Raw genomic sequence first — 19,741 nt, 5'->3', positions numbered from 1 at the left:
TCCTCTCTCCCCAGTGTTGAGTGTCTGAGCAGTTCCAGTGTGAGGGTGCGAGGCCGCGAGAGCATGTGGGCGTGAGGGTGTGATGACCATTTGCATATTAGCTCTTTATTATATAGGATTATTATCTTATGAAGCTGCCCAGTTATGCATTGTGAACTGACATGTAAAAGCCATTTTAAAATCCAAAGCACTATTCCAATGCATGGCATTTATTATCCATACTATTTCTAATGATTATAATACCATATGTGTGTACTTCACTAAGGACTTTTCTAATATACAGAAGATATTGCCCAATATTCCCCTTGACTTTCTACCTGCTTAAGCCAGAAGACTGGGGACAATGCCTTAGGTGTTCCTAACACAGTGATTCAAAGTGAGAATTGCACTGAGTCTCTGCTAAGCCCCAGAGGGATTATTGGAACTGAATGGCGATTATAAAAAAACATAGGTACCCCTTGGTAATAGTAACAGGTCCTTGGGATTAAAACCATTTTCACCCCTACCAGTGAGCGGATGGACACTCCCGTTGGCATATTTTAAGATTTATGTATCTGAACAAGGTTATGGTGTTGCTTATACTGCCCTTGTACGGACTGTGTAACCTTGTGAAAATTGGTTGTCACAGCCGGGGAGAGTACAGATCTGAAGCGCTCTCAAAATGTGTACGTGAAGGCATGGCCCAGATGGTTGGGGCAAGCCATCGGGTGAAAAGAAACCATAAATATCTTTGGTCAGGGAGATTGCTCAGGCATTGTCTTCACAGTGTGAGTAAAAATAAAAAGGATGGTATTATAGCCCGGCTGGTGTGGCTCAGTGGTTGAGCATCGACCTGTGAACCAGAAGGTCATGGTTCGATTCCTGGTCAGGGCACATGTCCAGGTTGTGGGCTCAATCCCCAATAGAGGGCGTGCAGGAGGCAATCAATCCATGATTTCTCTCATTATTGATGTTTCTCCCTCTCTCCCTTTCCCTCTCTGAGATCAATGAAAATATTTTTTGATATAAAAGAGAATGTTGTTATAGAAAGGTAGAAGTATTTAGCATATGGATTGTGTGGTTCCCTTCCTGTACTAGCCCTGATGGTCTTATCGCAGAATGGTTGGGCTTTCTGTCTCTGCTCCACCATAGGGGATGCTTGTAGGGCTGTGCCCTCTCCCATAGCTTCCCGCAAGCTTTCTAGGATCCAGCAATTCCTGGCTAGAAAAGGCAAGCATTCCTTAGTGCAGTGGGCAGCAAACCGCGGCTCGTGAGCCACATGCGGCTCTTTGACCCCTTGAGTGTGGCTCTTCCACAAAATACTACGTGCGGGTGCACACGTACAATGCGAAGTTGACTTAAAACTTTAAGGAAAGTTTATTAAGTTAATTTTAGGGAACATTGTGGAGTGAAAGAAGATGTAGTGTCGAGGATTGAGAAAGGTATGTTGAGATGGTTTGGACATATGGAGAGGATGAACGAAAGGAGGTAGACGAAACAAGTGTACGAGACGAGTGTGGATGGGAGGATTGGAAGGGGTCGACCTCAGTGAACATACCTCAATCAGACTGAGGACGTTTTTAGCAAAGGCCAGCTTAGGAGTACCCTAATTAAGTTAATAACAATGTACCTACCTATATAGTTTAAGTTTAAAAAATTTGGCTCTCAAAAGAAATGTCAATCGTTGTACTGTTGATATTTGGCTCTGTTGACTAATGAGTTTGCCGACCACTGCCTTAGTGGATTCAAGTGAAAAATGAGAACGCAACCAGGTTCCTCCCAAAGGGGAGAATGGAGGAAAATGGAGCTGTACTTACAGGGTAGCCCACATACTTATACCACACAAAGTCCAAGATCCTCACAGTATTAAGCTGAAAATATCATTCTCAGAACATCCGAACATAGTTTGTTAGCGAAATAGACACTGATTCCTTTTTTTTTTTTTTTTTTGGATTGAGTGATGGGTCATAAAAATGCGAAGCCATATAAGATACATAAAATAAAGATTAGATGGGGATTAATTCCCAAGCCCAATACTCCAGGCCAGTAGTGGCTGAAGTGTGATGCCTTGCAGGAACTTCTGTCAGACCCATCCTTTAAGCAAACAAGCAATTTGAGACAGTCTTTGACAGCTGGGGTCCATTAGACATCAAATAAGTGATGACATGGTGCAGATGGAGTACGCTCAGCTTGGAGCATTGGGGTCATGCCTTATCAGTCACTATTTCCGCAAGATCCCGACGGTCATGGCACATAGAACATCAGGCTTTGCATGAATAGCACTGGGGAGGAAATCTGCCTGTTGATACATTTTTCCTACCTGCTCACCTTGTATGCTTGTCTTCCCTCCTTCCAATGGGAACCTATAGATACCCCTCCTTGCATGAGAACCAAAGAGGGTTTTCAGGCCAATGTGGGCAGAGAAGAAGTGAAGTCTAAGAAGACTGCATGCCGAAGGCTGACTCAGTGTCCCAGAATGTCAGCAAAGACATTGCTTGGGAATCTTGCCATAGACGCCAAGTACTCCTGAGGTGCTAGATCAACCTTGCAGAAGCCCACGTAAAAAATAATTCTTCCCGATGAACCCATCATCTACTTCTGAGCTAGACCAGAAAAGAAAGAACGTTCATTGGCAGGTAAAGAGGCTAGTGGTGAGGCGTTACCAGGGGAGGGACATTTTCTCTGGTCACCTCTAGCCAAGTGAAGGGTCTTCTAGAGAACCAGTTTGGGAACTTGAGGGGTGACCCCTGGAGTTTCGGGGTGGGGGGGAGCCTAAACTTAGTACCCAACTCCTTCCTGGGAAAATCTAGAGAGAAAGTTCATGTCTTCCTCTTAACACAAAGCAAGGCTACACAGAAAAGATCTGCACACTTGGAGTTCAGGGGCAGGTTGTCTGACCTCATGACTAGAGGGGACAGTTTCCATCATGGATCGTCTTTGAAAGCTCTACCCCAGAAGGCCACTTGCAAGGTGAAGTGAACCAGAGAACGGGTGGACCTGAGGGAATCAGAATGAAGGATGCTGAGAGAGATGCTACAAGCCGTGAGCCTGAGGACCACTCACCAGCTTAAGAACTGCAGGAGATTTGGGACAGCGTGGATGGACCTGGAGAATATCATGCTGAGTGAATAAGCCAATCCGAGAAAGACAGATATCGCATGATCTCACTCATTTGTAGAATCTAATGAACAAAATGAATTGACTGGGAGAGTGACAGGGTGAATCCTAAGCAGAGTTTCTATAAATCACATACCAATTTATCTCCCCTATAATAAGACTGTAAATGGAAGCAATGATTCTTTGCCATTTCAACTGGCTGGTTGCAATCATATCTTCTGCTGAAACAATTCGTGACAATTACATGCAATTTACTAGACCAGTGGTCGGCAAACTCATTAGTCAACAGAGCCAAATATCAGCAGTACAACGATTGACATTTCTTTTGAGAGCCAAATTTTTTAAACTTAAACTATATAGGTAGGTACATTGTTATGAACTTAATTAGGGTACTCCTAAACTGGCCTTTGCTAAAAACGTCCTCAATCTGATTGAGGTACATTTCCTGAGGTCAACCCCTTCCAACTCTCCCATCCACACTCGCCTTGTATACTTGTTTCGTCTATCTCCTTTCCTAAAACCGACTTCTGCGCATGGGCCACGAAGTTTCAATCGCACTGTACGTGCGCGCCCACACGTGGTATTTTGTAGAAGAGCCGCACTCAAGGGGCCAAAGAGCCGCATGTGGCTCGAGAGCCGCGGTTTGCCGACCACGGTACTAGACCTACCACACCAGTTTTTCGCCTGCGTTTTCTAGGCGGGTTCCTGCCTAGCGGCTGATTCCTGCTTTTTGTGAACCTGTTTCCTATCTTCTCCTCCCTTCCCGTCTGAGACCCTGGCCTGGAGGCCTGTGTCCTCTTGTCTCCCCTGCACACTGAGGGACTCCTTGGTTCTCCTCCCTCTGGTTACTATGGTTTCTCTGCGGGAACTTGGAGCCTCCCCATCCATCATTTCACACAGGTGAACACTGTGATTTCTAAGTGGAGGCAGGGAGAACCCAGAGGTGTGGGTTGCCTTTCCCTCACAGTGGCTGCGACTTTAGGAAGTGTACATACCCAGAGGTAGCCATAGATTTTAATTAACTTACGATAATTTATTTTTTCTGTCCATAAAATTCTACTCAGCCCGGCCAGCGTGGCTCTGGTTGAACGTCGACCTATGAACCAGGAGGTCACAGTTCGATTCCCAATCAGGGCACATACGTGGGTTGCAGGCTCCATCCCCAGTAGGGGGCGTGCAGGAGGCAGCGTATCAGTGATTCTCTCTCATCATTGATGTTTCTCTCTCCCTCTCCCTTTCTCTCTGAAACCAATAAAAGGATATTTTTAAAAAATTCAACTCACACAATCACTTGGAATAATCCAAGTACACTGATGGTTTATTATATTAGAAATCTAGTTTATAGATCTGTAGTAGGAAAATAAGTAAGTGGGCGATTTGCTAATAGGATTGAAAGGGAGGAAATTGCATGCACCTGTTACTCTGATGTTAAATATAACATATTCCTCGAGTGTCCATTCCTAATGAAGAGACTGAAGCCTGCAGAGTGCACATTATCATTGTGAAGCTGGGAATCCCACCAATTTATAACCCAGGCGAGCAGCAGATTTAGAAGATGCCTTGACATGCAGCCTATCACAGTAATAAAGGGTGTCCCAAAATTCACGCAATATTTGAATTTTGGGTGAGCATTAACAACAACAACAAAAATAAAACCTAATTTTACTTGATTTATTGAATCAGATTCTAATATCTGTTGCCCTTTGATTTCAATCCCTTCAATTTGATAAGCATTACCAAGTACCAATTATGGCCCAGGAGCAGGGACAATGAAGACCAATGAAGACCATGGCTTTGCGTATGTGCCAGCAAAGCCATGGAGGCCATTTACCCGATGTGCTATTCCATACATAACCCTATACTGTATACTTTGTGTATCAATAAAACATTTACAATTTTCAATTATAAACCTGTGTTTTATATCAAAATTACTTCTTGCGTGAATTTTGGGACACCCTTTATCTTAGCTGCATCAAATAAACCAGTATCTCTCTTCTAAAATAGGCCATTTTGTTTTCTGTTTAATTCTGTTAAACAACTCTAAGAACCAGCTTCTTGTCTACAGTCTACTGGCTTTTTCTTTTCTTTTTTTTAATATCTATATCTATCTATATCTATATATCTATCTATCTATCTATATATATATATATATATACATATATATATACATATATATTACTGATTTCAGAGAGGAAAGGAGAGGGAGAGAGAGATAGAAACATCAATGATGAGAAAGAGTCATTGGTTGGCTGCCTCCTGCATGGCCCCACTGGGGATCAAGCCTGCAACCCAGGCATGTGCCCTTGACTGGCACCCACCTTAGCCGGCCTGGCGCTGCCCGCTCGCTGGCCCCGCTGCCCACTGCCACTGCCCTCCCTCTGTGGGGCAACTGGTGGGATGATTGCAGGGGCGGGGTGGCCCATTGGCACTTGCATTGGCTGGCCTGGCGCCTGTGGGCTGGGGGCAACTCCTGCATTGAGCATCTGCCCCCTGGTGGTCAGTGCGTGTCATAGTGACCAGTCATTCCACCAGTCTTTCTGCCGTTCAGTCGATTTGCATATAAACTTTTATTATATAGAATTTTACCTTTTAGCAAAGCAGATATACATATCAAAGGTAAGGCTTGGCAAACAGGAAAAGATGATCAGGTTAGGGCAGTGGTTGGCAAACTGCGGCTCGGCAAACCGCAGCTCACGAGCCACACGCGGCTCTTTAGCCCCTTGAGTGTGGCTCTTCCACAAAATACCGGCTCTTCCACAAAATACTGACTTCTGCCCATGGGCCATGAAGTTTCAATCACACTGTACGTGCGTGCCCGCACATGGTATTTTTGTGGAAGAGCCACACTCAAGAAGCCAAAGAGCCGCATGTGGCTCGCGAGCCTCGGTTTGCCGACCACAGGGTTAGGGGATATGCCCTCAGCTGTTTGGCAGCAGGTAACTATATGCAGATCTTCAGCCCTGCTGAAGGTGTCCGTCAGCCTTCTGATGAACTTCTCACATTTATTATGACCTGCTGGACTTGGCCTTGACTGGAATCGAACCCAGAACCCTTCAGGCTGCAGGCTGACACTCTATCCACTGAGCCAAAATGGAGGGCCCTACATTTTCTTTTCAGAATCTTGTCCCCACGCTGGTATTTTCTGGACATGTCTCCCCCGTCTCAGTCTCCACCCTGACTCGCTTCCTCAGCACCCCTGGTGTGTTCTGTTACAACATTCCTCTGTGTGCTTCTCCAACCAGATCGGGCTTACATAATTTTTAATCTTGTTGGGTTTTATTTATCTTGTGTCTCCATGGCTGAGCACATGTCCATTGCTGAAATGAATGCTTTCAGAAAGCATAGGAGTGGCTGAGCCTAGTTAGAATAGAAATGGTACAAGGAGGAAATGGACAGTACTGAATGTGCCCTGTCTGCTCTTGTTTATCAGTTGAATAGTTTTTGTAACTTGAAACCAATCCGTCAGGTTGACATGTTGACAGGCAGTCTTGGTTCGTGACAGATGAACGGATTAACGAATTCTTCATCTATTATTTATACTCTGTCTACATTTAACAAAGCCATTAGAAAAAACAACAACCCGAAAAATAGCCTCGTTAAGAATTAAGACCAGGGTAAAGAACTAGAGCCACATAATAGGGAGTGAGAAGTATATTGTTGGCTGAGAAAACCTAAGACCAATGGAGGCTCCAGCAGCTGAGGATAAAAATCAGCTCTGAGATTTTGTTGTTGTTGTTGTTGTTTTAGCTCTGAGATTTTTGAATTTCATTGTGGGGAGCTGAATATCCTACCTTCAAAAAGATATTGTGTAGTGAACAGAAGCAATCAACAGTGAATCAGACAAGCATTGAGATGGCGCACATAAGCCTGTATTTGTTTAAGTGATTTACAGCAGACAAAATGTACTCTAATTGTCAGGAATACTGAAAATCTACAGAGTCAGTAAATTAAATTCCTCTTGAGCTCAAGTGAACAAATGGGGGGTGTCAGAGGTGTCCAAATAGTTTTATGATATTTACTAATTCCATTTGGTTGACCCCAATAACAGCAATGGGTTTCTAAAAAAAACAAAAAAGTAAAGGAAACCCATAACCACTGCCACGGTGTTAATGAAAATATAAGAAACCATACTAGCAACGTCCATTCTTCATGGGGACCCAAACACAGCAAATACACCTCATTCTCACATCACCCGTCTTCATGTTAGATTTCAGTTTTAAGAATCTAGGGATGAGTGAGAATTATCAATATCATCAGCTATTTCCTTTTTTTGCTGTTGAGTTGGACATACTTTACACTGGATACCACGATCGATTCATAAAAGATGGTCACAGGTAATTATAGTGGAATTTAGACTCTCAGGGTGATTTTGAAGAATTCGCAGTTCAAAGCCTTTGGGCATGAAGGCCAAATAAAGTGACAATTTGAGCAATTGTCTGGTTGACTTCATCCATCCACACTAGGAGTTAAAATAATTCAGATTCTTTTCCCACTGGGAGCTTTTAGTTGTACTAAATATCCAGTTAATCATTTCAACTATCCTCTCCCCGCCCCCTCCCCCAGTATAGACATTGGCTAATTTTTTGTGACCCAGCCAATAGATGTGTTGATATGATGGATCTGTCTCGTGCTCAACTTTGTGATTAAACCATAGCTACTGGACAGATTGAATTAGGCAAAGCAGCGTAAGTCCCCACTGTTGGTTGGTTATCAACTGAGCTGGCGCTAGAAGCAAGGTTTCTAACGCTCAGAAAGTTCCCAGTGCCATCCGATTTGGTTCCTTGCATGGACCAATTGGGAGCCTCCGTGGAACTGTATAAACTCACTCTGCTGGGCCTCCTACTGGGGGCTAGTAGACTTTCCCCCACTACTCTGCTGCTTCTCTCCAGGTCTCTGTGGGGCTCTCCGCTCAGCAGACATGCAAGGCCAGGTGGGCTGTGCATTGAGAGTGGAGCCACCCTGAGCTGCAGCCATAATGTTGTCTCTGTGTCGAGTGTCTTCCTAGGTCTTTGTTTCCTCATCTGTCACAGGGCGGTGGTTATGTGGACTTGGCAGGGGTTGGATGAGAAGCAAATGACATAATAATGCCTTTGATAATGGACCAGCACAGAAAACAGAGCACAGTGCGCACTCAAAACATGAGTCGTTGGTCTAAAATAAGTTCGTATATAAATCCACTCTGTTAATAATTTAGCATAACAGTTAAAAATCCACATTGTCATTTTATAGCTAATCAATAATAGCCACATGGCTAAAGAAAATCTATATGTAGACTAAAAGACCCTTCTCAGAGATTAATGTACTATATTAATGCTTCCGGGAAACTTGTTCAATCTAGGACTACTTTAGTTTTGTTCTAATGGTATTATTTTATTCAAATATTCTCCAGAAATAACCTCATAATTTTTTAAAATAGCCCCCTGGCCCGTGTGGCTCAATGGTTGAGCATTGACCTGTGAATCAGGAGGTCACTGTTCGATTCCAGGTCAGGGCACATGCCTGGGTTGCAGGCTCAATTCCCAGTAGGGGGCATGCAGGAGGCAGCCAATCAGTGATTCTCTTTGATCATTGATGTTCCTATCTCTCTCTCCCTCTCCCTTCTTCTCTGAAATCAACAAAAATATATTTAAAATAAAAAAAAAAACCAATGCTTGTTATTTTCCCAAAGGAGCTGGAAGCTTATGTCCACATAAAAACCCACGTGTGTTTATAGCATCTTTATTTATCATTACCCAAACTTGGAAGCAACCGAGATGGCCCTTCAGTAAGTGAATGAATAAATAAGTGGTACATCCAGACAGGACATTATGCAGAGCTAAAAAGAAGTCTCTGTTCTTTCCCCTGAATTTTGCTGTGAACCTGAAACTGCTCTAAAAAAAAAAAAAAACAGTCTTGAAAAGAAAGTAATGCTGTCTAAAGCTGCCAGACTCACTTCTTGACAACAACAAAAAATGACTTCTGGTGTCAGTGTTTTCATGGGATCTTGCACAGGGTGAGGGTGATTAAGGAGGTCGTAATGCAGACTAACAAGGAAGGTCTCATAGTTGAAATGTTTTCTTCATCAGTAACAAACCTTTAATATATTTTTTAAATTGATTTCAGAGAGGAAGGGAGAGGGAGAGAGAGAGAAACGTCAATGATGAGAGAGAATCATTGATCCGCTGCCTCCTGCACACTCCCTACTGGGATTGAGCCTGCAACCCAGGCATGTGCCCTTGACTGGAATAGAACCTGGATCCTTCAGTCCGCAGGCCGATGCTCTATCCCACTGAGCCAAACCAGCTAGGGCAGTAATAAACCTTTAATTTAAAAAACAAAAAAAAACGGTTATGTTCAGTAAAAATACACATGAAAATAAAGCATATAAGTAGTAAGAAGTATTCATGTGTGATTTTTTTTTTACCTGATGTGGTAAAAAAATTATTTATTTAGAAACAGTGAACGTAGCTTGTCCGCCAGATTCTGTAATGATTAGATACGGGGCTCTGAGCAGGTCATTTAACCTTCATGAGCTTCAGTTTCCTTTTTTCAAAAACTAGAGATAGCCCGACCAGCGTGCCTCAGTGGTTGAGCACTGACCTATGAACCAGGAGGTCACGGTTCAAATCCTGGTCAGGGCACATGCCCAGTTTGTGGGCTCAATCCCCAGTGTGGGGTGTGCAGGAGGCAGCCGGTCAATGATTCTCTCTCATCATTGGTGTTTGTATCTCTCTCTCTCCCTTTCTGAAATCAATAAAAATATTTTTTAATGGAGATGGTAGCAATTACTAGAGTGATTTCCCTCAAAAGGCATAGTTTAAAAAAAAAATATGTTCAACATGAAAATCTGACTTGATACAGACACCATCTGTTCAAATTCTCCTACAGTGGGACACTTCGTTATTGCTCTGAATCGGATAGCTGTCACTTGTCAAGCTTTGAATCTATCGCATGACCTACAGTATAATCTTACAAAGCAAAATTCAGCAGTATCCTTTTCAGAAAGGCAGTCAGGCTTTCTAAACCAGCATTATACTAGTAACAGAAATGTGCAATTGTAGTCATTTATATTGTGTGTTTACACTTTTAAAGAGCAAAATCTGCCCTGACCGGTGCAGCTCAGTTGATTGAGCAAAGTCTCCGGCACCAGAAAAGGTGAGCGGTTCCATTCCCGGTGAGGCCCATGCCTGGGTCATGGGCTCCATCCCCAGTGGGGGCCACTCAGGAGGCAGCTGATCCCTGTTTCTCTCTCATCGATGTTTCTCTCCCTCTCTTTCTCTAAACTCAATAAAAACATTTTACAAATAAAAATAAAAAAACAAAGTCCATGAAAGCTAAATTGTAATAGCAAAGAAATAGGAGACATGACAATGGAATGTATAGTGTTCACAGTCTTTTTTTTTTTAAATATATTTTATTGATTTTTTACAGAGAGGAAGGGAGAGAGAGAGTTAGAAACATCGACGAGAGAGAAACATCGATCAGCTGCCTCCTGCACATCTCCTACTGGGGATGTGCCCGCAACCCACAACCCAGGTACATGCCCTTGACCGGAATCAACCTGGGACCTTTCAGTCCGCAGGCCGATGCTCTATCCACTGAGCCAAACTGGCCTCGGCAAGTGTTCACAGTATTTTAATCCTGGTTCAAATCCTGGCTTTGGAGTGTAATTTCTGCTTGAGCCTCAGTTTCCTCACCTGGAAAATGGGGTTAATAACCTTTATATGCAGAATAACTGTGAAACTCAAGAGATTCCCCACCAGCATTCAGCTCCTCAGAAAACCAACCTAGAATAACTCCAAATTATGTGTTATTTGTATTTAGTTGCTTCATCCCCAAATGGACTACTCAGAGGATTTCATTTCAACTACAATTATTACAATAGCATCTTCTACTACGGATACTCTAAAAAGGCCTGAGACACAATTCTTGCCCTCACAAAACTTCAGATTCCTTCCTGGAGTTTCTTCTTTGAAACCAGCATGCAACTGGGACAGGGCTGAGGAACACTTCTGCGCAGGCCCGGGGCCGCAGGGAGAGATGAGTGTCCCCCCTGGCTGACTCTCTTTCAAATCTCCAGAATATTTCTCTGGCTTCCGTGCACTCCCCACGATTTTCAATGCACCTGAGGAACCCTTACCACGAGCTGTTATACAGGCGTTAGGTAAACCCCCCAAATGTTTTGAGATGCTGACTCCAAAGATAGTAAAAGATTAAAAAAAAAAAAACACCTTAAGATTAATTATTAACATGTCACCTTCTTTCTCTTTATAATCCTCACCTGAGGACATGGGGGGTAGGGGAGAGATTCCTAGGCGCTGCAGGGGATCGAACCCACAACCCAGGCATGTGCCCCTGAGCAGGAATCAAACCTGCAACGCTTGGGTGCACAGGTGAGGCTCAACCCACTGAGCCACTCCAGCCGGGGCCGGACACCTCCTTCCTAAAGCCATCCCGCCTGGCTGCTGAAGGCTGGGCCTGGGCAGGGGCAAGGGCTGGCCCTGGGGGCTCTGAGCAAAGGAGCCAGAGCCACTTGCTGGGGGCGCCCGGGTGTCGCCGCCCCGGGTGGGTGGTGGGTGGGCCGCCGCGGGGCGCTTTGTTCAGTGTGAGCGCAGGTGGCGAGGTTCCGCCGGCCCGGAGCCCGGCCCTGCACTGCCAGGTCCTGCGGGGAAGTAGCGTGCGGGGCTCCAGACGCGCATCCCGGTGGCCGTTCTCGGGGGGTTGCTAGGCACCCCGTGCCCTAAGGGCTCGGAGGTGGGAAGTTATTGAACTTTCCGAATAAAGCGGGCGGGGTGCGGGGTGCGGGGCGCTGCGGGCTGGGAGTGGGGGAAGGGCGGAGGTGGCCCCCTGGTCTCCGGATCCAGCCCCGCGCAGGCGGGGGGGAGCGCGTGGCCCGCGCCCGCTCCCCGGGGCGGGGCGCCTCCCAGTGGACATGCGGGAGGGAGAGGGGCGGCGGGTGGACCCGCGAGCCCGCAGCCTGAGCCGCCCGGCCCGGGCGCGGCGGGAGGGGCGGCGGCGGCTCCTCTCTGCGCCAACCTGCGGGCTGGGCTGGCTCGGCGGCCCCTCCCACCGCCCCGCCGCCTCCCGAGCTCCCGCCCCGTCCGGCCCGGGTCCCCGGCGCCGCCGCCAGCAGCCGGCGCGCGGAGCGCACGCCCGGGTCCGCGGCGGCCGGGGACAGCGCGGCCGCTCCGCTCTCACCCGCCCGCGCTTCTGCCTTCGGGGAGCAGGCGCCCCTCCCTCCCCGACTCCCTCTGGCCCCCGCCCCTCCCCCCTCCTCCCCTCTCCCTCCCCGACCTCGCCCGCCCCCTCCCGCCTCTCCTCGGGCGCCGCCCCTCCCGCCCGGCGTGCGCCCCCCGCGCTCCCGCCCCGCACGCTCGTCCTTGGCGCCCGGCTCCCCGACCCTCCCGAGCCCCCGCGCGCCGCCCGCCGCTGGTCATGTCAGGATGGAGATCCGGCAGCACGAGTGGCTCGCGGCCTCCCCCCACGAGGGCTTCGAGCAGCTGCGGCTCAAGAGCCGCCCCAAGGAGCCCTCGCCCAGCCTGGCCCGGGTGGGCGCGAACTTCTACAGCAGCGTCAAGCAGCCGGACTACAGCGCCAGCGTCTGGCTCCGCAGGAAGGACAAGCTGGAGCACGTAAGGCGCCCCCGCTCCCCCCGGCTCCCCGCGCGCGCACCCACCCGGGGGCGGGCACCCACCCATCCACCCACCCCAGGGCGGCCCGGCCCCAGCGCGCACGGAGGCAGGGCGTCCGCGCCCCCCTTGCAACCCGGGCTTCCCCGCCTGCACTTTCTGGCCGTGGGGACCGGGCTGTGGGGAGGGCAGGGGAGCCCCCTCTCCAGGGACCGCCTGGCCCCGCGCACCTCCGTCCCCCGCGGGCGTCCGCGCCGTGGGGCTCCTTGGCGCCGGGCCTCGGGGCGCGGGGGGGAATAGAAGTGAAGGCGCCGCCACCAGCGTGGTCCGAGGAGCCCAGCGTTGCGCGGCGGTGGCTCTAGAGGGGCGTGTTGCGGGTTTGGGGGACTCCTAACTGCGCCCGCAAAGTGACTCAAAGAATCTGGGAAGTTGTCGCCGCTGGCCACTCGCCCTGGGCCCGCGCCCGGGCGGGGTCTGCGGAGTGGCCCCTGGGTGAACCGCGGGCGAGCTCGCTCCACCTGAGCCCAATCTGGAGAGATGTGCGCGTGGCCAGGAGAAAGGAAGAAGGAACGCGCCCCCCTGGAGGGAGGGAGCTGGCGAGCAGGGACCTCCACACACGCCCCCCCCCCTCCCCTCCCCGAGTGCGGGCTCCCCGCCAAGCGTCCTGAGCTCTGGGCTGAGCCCCGAAGACCCTTCCTTCTGGAAGGAAAAAGTCCCTCTAAGAGGCGTTTCCTGGATCCACAGTTTCCAATCTACCCCATCGGCAGCTCCTTAAAGCAAATGTTAAAATGAAACAGTTATCGCCAGAGTGCAGCACAGTGGCTGTTTCTTCCCGCAGAGATGCCTAATCTAGTTGAGTCTGTTCATGGAATGTGGAGGTTCCCTGTATTTGGGTCACCCCACCAGTTATGTTAGAAAGGTAGGACTTCTGGGGCTCACACATCTACCAGCACCAACCTGAGTGTGTGCCTCCCCTCCCCTGCCTGCCCCCAGGTGTTCCTCCTTGGGGACAGCAGGCTTCCCAGGAGGGAGCCTGCAAAGGGATGTTTCTCTTATAGGAGGGTCTCTGCTTTTTCTCCAAGGGTTTGATTAAGTCTCTGAAAGCTCAAATTGAAAGCTCTAAGTCGGGGACCGGTTTCTGCCTCGGGTGTAGAGAACCATTTCCTTAACCCCAAAAGCATGTCTCATCCTTCAGGCAGGGGAAGTAATTGAAGGAGGTTTCCAGGATGGCAAGTGGTTTGAGAGGCAACCGTGTCCACTTAGAAATGAGAGCTCCGGAATCAGCATAGGGAACCGCTGACGTTATTAGTTTAAAGGGGAGCGGATGGCATCTTCATGTCATTGGGCATCAACTTGATGTTATCTGGTGTGAGGACCCGGGAGAACGGTGGAGCCTGAGGATGGTGATGCATCTTCGTTTCACTTGCACTCGGAATGTGTGTTCATTTGCAGCGCGTGCTTTCGGCCGATCTATTTCCTTTCTTCTCCTACTGAAAATCAATAGCGCAATCTCCTGTGAGTATGCCTCCTTGAGTCACAGACGCCGCATGCGATATGTTTCAGTGGTTTCTCCCACTCAGGGTTTCGGTGAAAAGATGAAGTCATCCCAGGTGGGCCTGGCAGAGTGGTCACCTTTCTGGACAAGTAGACGATGCTCAGCCCCTCCTGAGAGTGAGAGACCGAAGGGAGGAGAAGTGGTTGTTGGAAGCATGCAAGGATCTATGCTTTCTTCACTCAGGTGCATTGCATTCATTTAAAAAAAAAAATCAATAGCCTCATTTGTTATTTAAATGAACAGCAGTTTTGTTTGCCTTCTCACATACATTTCGTGAAACATCTTCTGTTTTTCTCTATACTTGCTTTCAATTAGGAAGGGGCTTTTGCATCAAAGGAAGTTTTTTACGATATTCTTTTGCTCCTTTGAAACATCCACAAACTTTTTAAAGGAAATAACATGTATGAAAGTGCTATGAAAAAATAGCATAAAAATGTAAAGGTATCTGACTTCAGTTCCTGGCTATTTAGAATATATATCAGCGGTGTGTACATTATGATGTTTCAAGTTAGTTAGATCTTGGAGATTTGAAAACCCATAACAAATGCTACCTGGTATATTATGGCCACACAAAACATGGAAATGTAGTGTTGACTGTATGATAGACAACGTTCTGAACACACGCGGCACCTTCGGATTTGGGTGTTACGGAGAGTAGGATGAATGCGTCATGTGAAGTTCAAAGGTAGTTTTAAAAAAAACAGAACACCCTTTGGTCTGTCTAATCAACTGCATGACTGTGATTTTTATGATGAATAACCATAATGGAGATCATTTATATAAAAGCAACCTACTGTGATTTTGCTGCGGTTTTAAGAGTGAGTCTGGTAGTAAGGGTATAAATAAATTATGGCTTCCGTTGACACACGCATTCCGTCCTTGCCCTAAAGGAATTCCCTGCAATGAAAGGTGGCTGGGTGTGGGCTCTGTCCAGACTTCGGAGGCATTGCTTAGTGTGAAAGTCAATAGCACGTCAGGTGACAGCTAAAGAATAATTCCCACCCACTTCGCTGAAAATGAGAATAAGTGGTTTCTTTCTCCTTTTCTAGTTTAAAGGCTACAGGACAAAAGACAAGTGACATGAATCGGTGCAGGATCGGAATGCTTTCAACCCACCTGGAAATCTGATTCCTGTCATTCATTGGTTGCTAGACACTTAACAGGATGAACGCCCATTAAATAAACGCATGTGAGGGAATTCTTCCATCCTTGAGTCATGATTAGAAGCGACAGGGAAGGTGTGTTTCTACCATGGATTCTGGACCTTGAACTCCACTTGGAAATTTCAGGGACAAGTGAAATTGCTGGGCACTCATAGAATGTTTGTTATCTCATTAGCTACAGACAGCGAGCGCTCTTGGTCCTTCTATTATTTCGCTTCCATTTCTGTATCATAAGGCTCATGGCATCAGAAGGGTTAGGTTTGGGACCCAATGGGCGTCTGTTGTCTGTAGGATCTATGTGTACGTTAGGTATAATGTCAAGGTGAAATATATGATCTAGCAAAGCAAGAGGAGCAGGTGGACAGTTCTTCACCACCCCCCCCCCCCCCAGCCCTCCCCTACTCCATCAGCCCTCCCTGGAGCTGGTGCCTTCGGGACTCACCATTGCCCTGTGGTTGGACCACCCACAGGGAAGAGTAACATTAGACTGGCGTCCTTTGGTGGCAGCTGGCCTGTGTGAACTTGTTTGGTGTTTTTTTACAAAGTGGGAGAGGCTACTCTGCTTGGTCGCCTGGTTTCGTGTCCGTTGTGTGTGGGTAGAAGTTCCCTGATGGGTTTACGGAGGTGGGGATGCCGAATTTCCCCTCCTGCTTATTCCGTTTGCTTTTGCCAAACTGTGGAGAAGAGTGGACTCTGGGTAGAGGCTCTGAAACCCACAGCTGGGTTTAGGCTCTGACTCCATCGCTCATTAACTCTGACCTCAGGCACAGGACTCAGTCCCCAGGAGGCTGAGTCGCAGGTTTGCCGGGAGGATTCAAGGAGACAGCCCATGTCTGTGCTGCATGACACACAGTCCCTGGTATCGGGGGCTCCACACCTCAGAGGTGCATGCTTCTCTCTGGCAGGTTGACATGTGTCTTCGCTCATGTGGGCCGCTGTAACGGTACCATGGCTGGCTTGGACACAACGAGCATTTATCTGTCACAGTTCTGGAGGCTGAGAAGTTCAAGATCGAGGTGCGGGCAGACTTGCTTTCTGGTTCCTAAGCAGCCCTCTTTCCGTTGAGCCCTCACGTGGTGGGAGGGGCGGGGGAGCTCTCTGGAGACTGTTCTAGAAGGGCACTAATCCTAATCCTGAGGGCGCCAGCTTCATGACCTAATCCCCTCCCAAAGGCCCCACCCCCTCGTGCCAGCACACGGGGCTTCAGGATTCAACATCTGAATTTTGAGAGATAGAAACATCTGAATTTGGGGGAAACACAAACATCCAGTCTATAGCAACAAGGTCTTTTCCTCCTTTCAGTTGTCTGGGCTGAAGGAAGTGCCATCCGGATCGTTGTTTTCATGGTTGTCAAGGTAGTTAAAGGGAGGCCGGTGAGTCATGCACTGCCTCCCACTGAGTCCACCCAGAAGTGATACATCCTTTGACTTCTTTTTATTGGCCAGAGAAAGTTTCATGGTCAAGGCTGCTACCAAGAGGGCGAGGAAGGCAGATTCAGCCAAGATCCAGAAGAAAGCTCTAGCTGGTTTGGCTCAATGGATAGAGCATCGGCCTGCGAACTGAAGGGTCCTAGGTTCGATTCCGGTCAAGGGCACATGCCTGGGTTACGGGCTCGATCCCCAGTAGGGGGCCTGCAGGCAGCGGATCAATGATTCTCTCTCATCATTGATGTTTCTTATCTCTCTCTCCCTCTCCTTTCCTCTCTGAAATCAACAAAAATATATATATTAAAAAAAAAAAACAGAAGAAAGAGAAAGAACATCCATGACTAGCTCAGTAGGACACCAACACTCGTCCAGCATGTAGCACGGTGCGTGGCCCGTGTGACATCTCCCCGCACGGTACCTATAGGCGTGATTTCTTCTCAGGTGTGGCCTGGCGGGCCGGGTGAGCCCTCACCCTCCACCCCAGGGGCTCCCACTGTCCAAGTTTGAGAGCAGCCTGTCTGCATTTTGGTTGTGGACACAGCGTGTGGGTTCTCTAGCCAGCAAAGCCAGCTGTTGGCCTCCTCCTGGCCTGGCCTCCTCCTGGGGTCCTGACTCTTTCCTGGGCCAGTGGCGCGCTTGCTCCCTGCCTGGCCAGCCCGTAGCTGACTCTCCTTCTCACTCTCTCTGCCGGCTGTGCTAGCAGAGCCCAGCTCCTTGCCCGGCCCCCAACCCCTGCTTTCCTTTCGAGCTCTGTGCTGGTTGAATGAAGCCTGGTGATGTTTTCTTTATCTGCACAGTGACTCAGAAAGCCTATTTAAAATGAAAAGAGAAAGCAGAAGAGAGAACATGTAAAGAGAAGAGGCTAGCATCCTAACTGTTCACACTTGTATGGAGCTCTATATCTTGCTTGGTTTAGTAAGTGCCTCTCTGTAACAACAACAACAAGAAATCACCTCTACCTGTGAATTTGCACCTGCTTTGATAGAGGGTATGTTGCCAGTGAATAGTAAATAAATGCCAAGTACACACTTGCCTCCCGGAATAAATTATTCACGCCATGAGCAAAAAATAAATGGATAGGGGCACACTTGGTCACCGTGGTCTAGGCTATTATTATGTAATGCTATTTATGTCCCACAGAGCACAGTATGGTACCCCACAGCTCCGATCAGTCAAGGACCGAAAGACGAAGTTCAGTCTAAGGGAATGAGTCTTTAAAATGTTCCGTTAAAAACCTATCAAACAAGCAGACAAGCAGAAAAGATCCTTTTCCATGTGTATGTATATTGGCCAGACTGGATCATTTTATTTTATTTTATTTTTTAAATATATTTTTATTGATTTCAGAGAGGAAGGGAGAAGGTGAGAGAGAAACATCAGTGATGAGAGGGAATCATGGATCGGCTGCCTCCTGCACGCCCCACACTGGGGATTGAGCCCACAACCCGGGCATGTGCCCTCACCGGGAATCGAACTGTGACCTCCTGGTTCATAGGTTGATGCTCAACCGCTGAGCCGCACTGGCCGGGCAGACTGGATCATTTTAGTCCGGCAAACATTTAGGAACATAAACATTTATCAGGATTGTTTGCCGTGAGATCTTAGAGTAGCGGTTCTCAACCTGTGGGTCGCGACCCCTTTGGGGGGTCGAACGACCCTTTCACAGGGGTCGCCTAAGACCATCGGAAAACACCTATATAATTGCATATTGTTTTTGTGATGAATCACTATGCTTTCATTATGTTCAATTTGTAACAATGAAATTGGGGGTCACCACAACATGAGGAACTGTATTAAAGGGTCGCGGCATTAGGAAGGTTGAGAACCACTGACTTAGAGAAACAGGACAGACAGAGCCGAGGCCGAGGCAGGACTCTCTGGCTCTCTAGCTCATCGGTCAAGGAAGGAAGCCTTAGATGTCTCTTGAGTGTGTTCTAATGGAGCTCAGTGTTGTGGCCATAATCGCGCTTGTCACCACTGTCGGTAGCATACTTGTTCCACTAATGGGCTTCTCGCACTGTGGGCCGACATTTCCGTTGGTTTTGAAGAACCATTGACTTCTTTGAACTCTGCTGGGTGTGGCTTATTGGCTTATTTTAACATCATCATCAGTCTGTAATATCATCATAGTATGTTTAACTGGAGAAGCTCAAGGCTATTGTATTTAAGATTCTTTTTTTTCCTCCGTCCTCTATATAATAGCTTCGTACCAACTTCTGGCTAGTTTCTCTAAAAAGGTGTCACTTCCCTTTACAGACTTCTGTGTCCATCTCAGGTTTAAACCTACGTAACTGTTTTCAGTTCTTCTATTGTAGCTCTAAAGATCAAGAAAAACGATGAATCTTTTGAACTTCTGGGACAAGGAAGTGGCTGCAATACATTTTCATACTGAATTGGCTGCTGGGTGGACAGATAGGCAAGCTATCAGCTCAGAAACTTGGCTCCAAGTGTGTGTGTTGGGGACACTTACAGCTTCCGAATTGCCTATGAGCCACGCCTACACCAGTTGTGCTGTGTGCGTTTGGAGGACAACCTAGATGTTGAGAGCAGTTGAAAAGCCAGATTGTGGTTGTTAGACACAGACCTTTTTACCAAAAAAAAGAGAACATTTCTATTTTTTCAGAAATAGAGAAAAATGAACCCAATTTCTAAGCTCACACATCAAGCCCTTACGCAGGGCTTAGGAGACTCATGCACATGGGAAAAATCTCACACGTGAGGTTGAGCCACCTGACCAGGTGTCGTGGGACTGGCTGTCACGGCCAGTGGGTGGTCCACATGGCTCTTTATTCTCTAAAGCAGACAGCAAGCCACGTGAACATACTGTTCTTGGAATGGAGGCATTATGGTGTTCCTGCCAATAAGTTTCTTAGGTCTGATTCAGTGATAATG

General features: G+C 47.8%; 1 protein-coding gene across 1 annotated transcript in view; it reads left to right on the top strand.

The window, feature by feature from the left end:
• Window positions 1–12,428: 12,428 nt before the first annotated feature.
• PLD5 (phospholipase D family member 5) overlaps window positions 12,429–19,741 on the top strand; it is a 171,582-nt gene continuing 164,269 nt past the window's right edge. Inside the window, exon 1 of the mRNA XM_070401088.1 lies at window positions 12,429–12,707. Coding sequence (XP_070257189.1) covers window positions 12,519–12,707 — 189 coding nt within the window. The 5' untranslated portion in view covers window positions 12,429–12,518. The remainder of the gene's footprint in view (window positions 12,708–19,741) is intronic.

This window comes from Myotis yumanensis, unplaced genomic scaffold, assembly GCF_028538775.1.
Source record: "Myotis yumanensis isolate MYYU_CA2020_CCGP unplaced genomic scaffold, mMyoYum1.0.hap1 SCAF_22, whole genome shotgun sequence".
Lineage (NCBI taxonomy): Eukaryota > Metazoa > Chordata > Mammalia > Chiroptera > Vespertilionidae > Myotis > Myotis yumanensis.
Note: the sequence above shows the minus strand (reverse complement) of the source record. Positions and strands in the feature narration are given on the sequence as shown.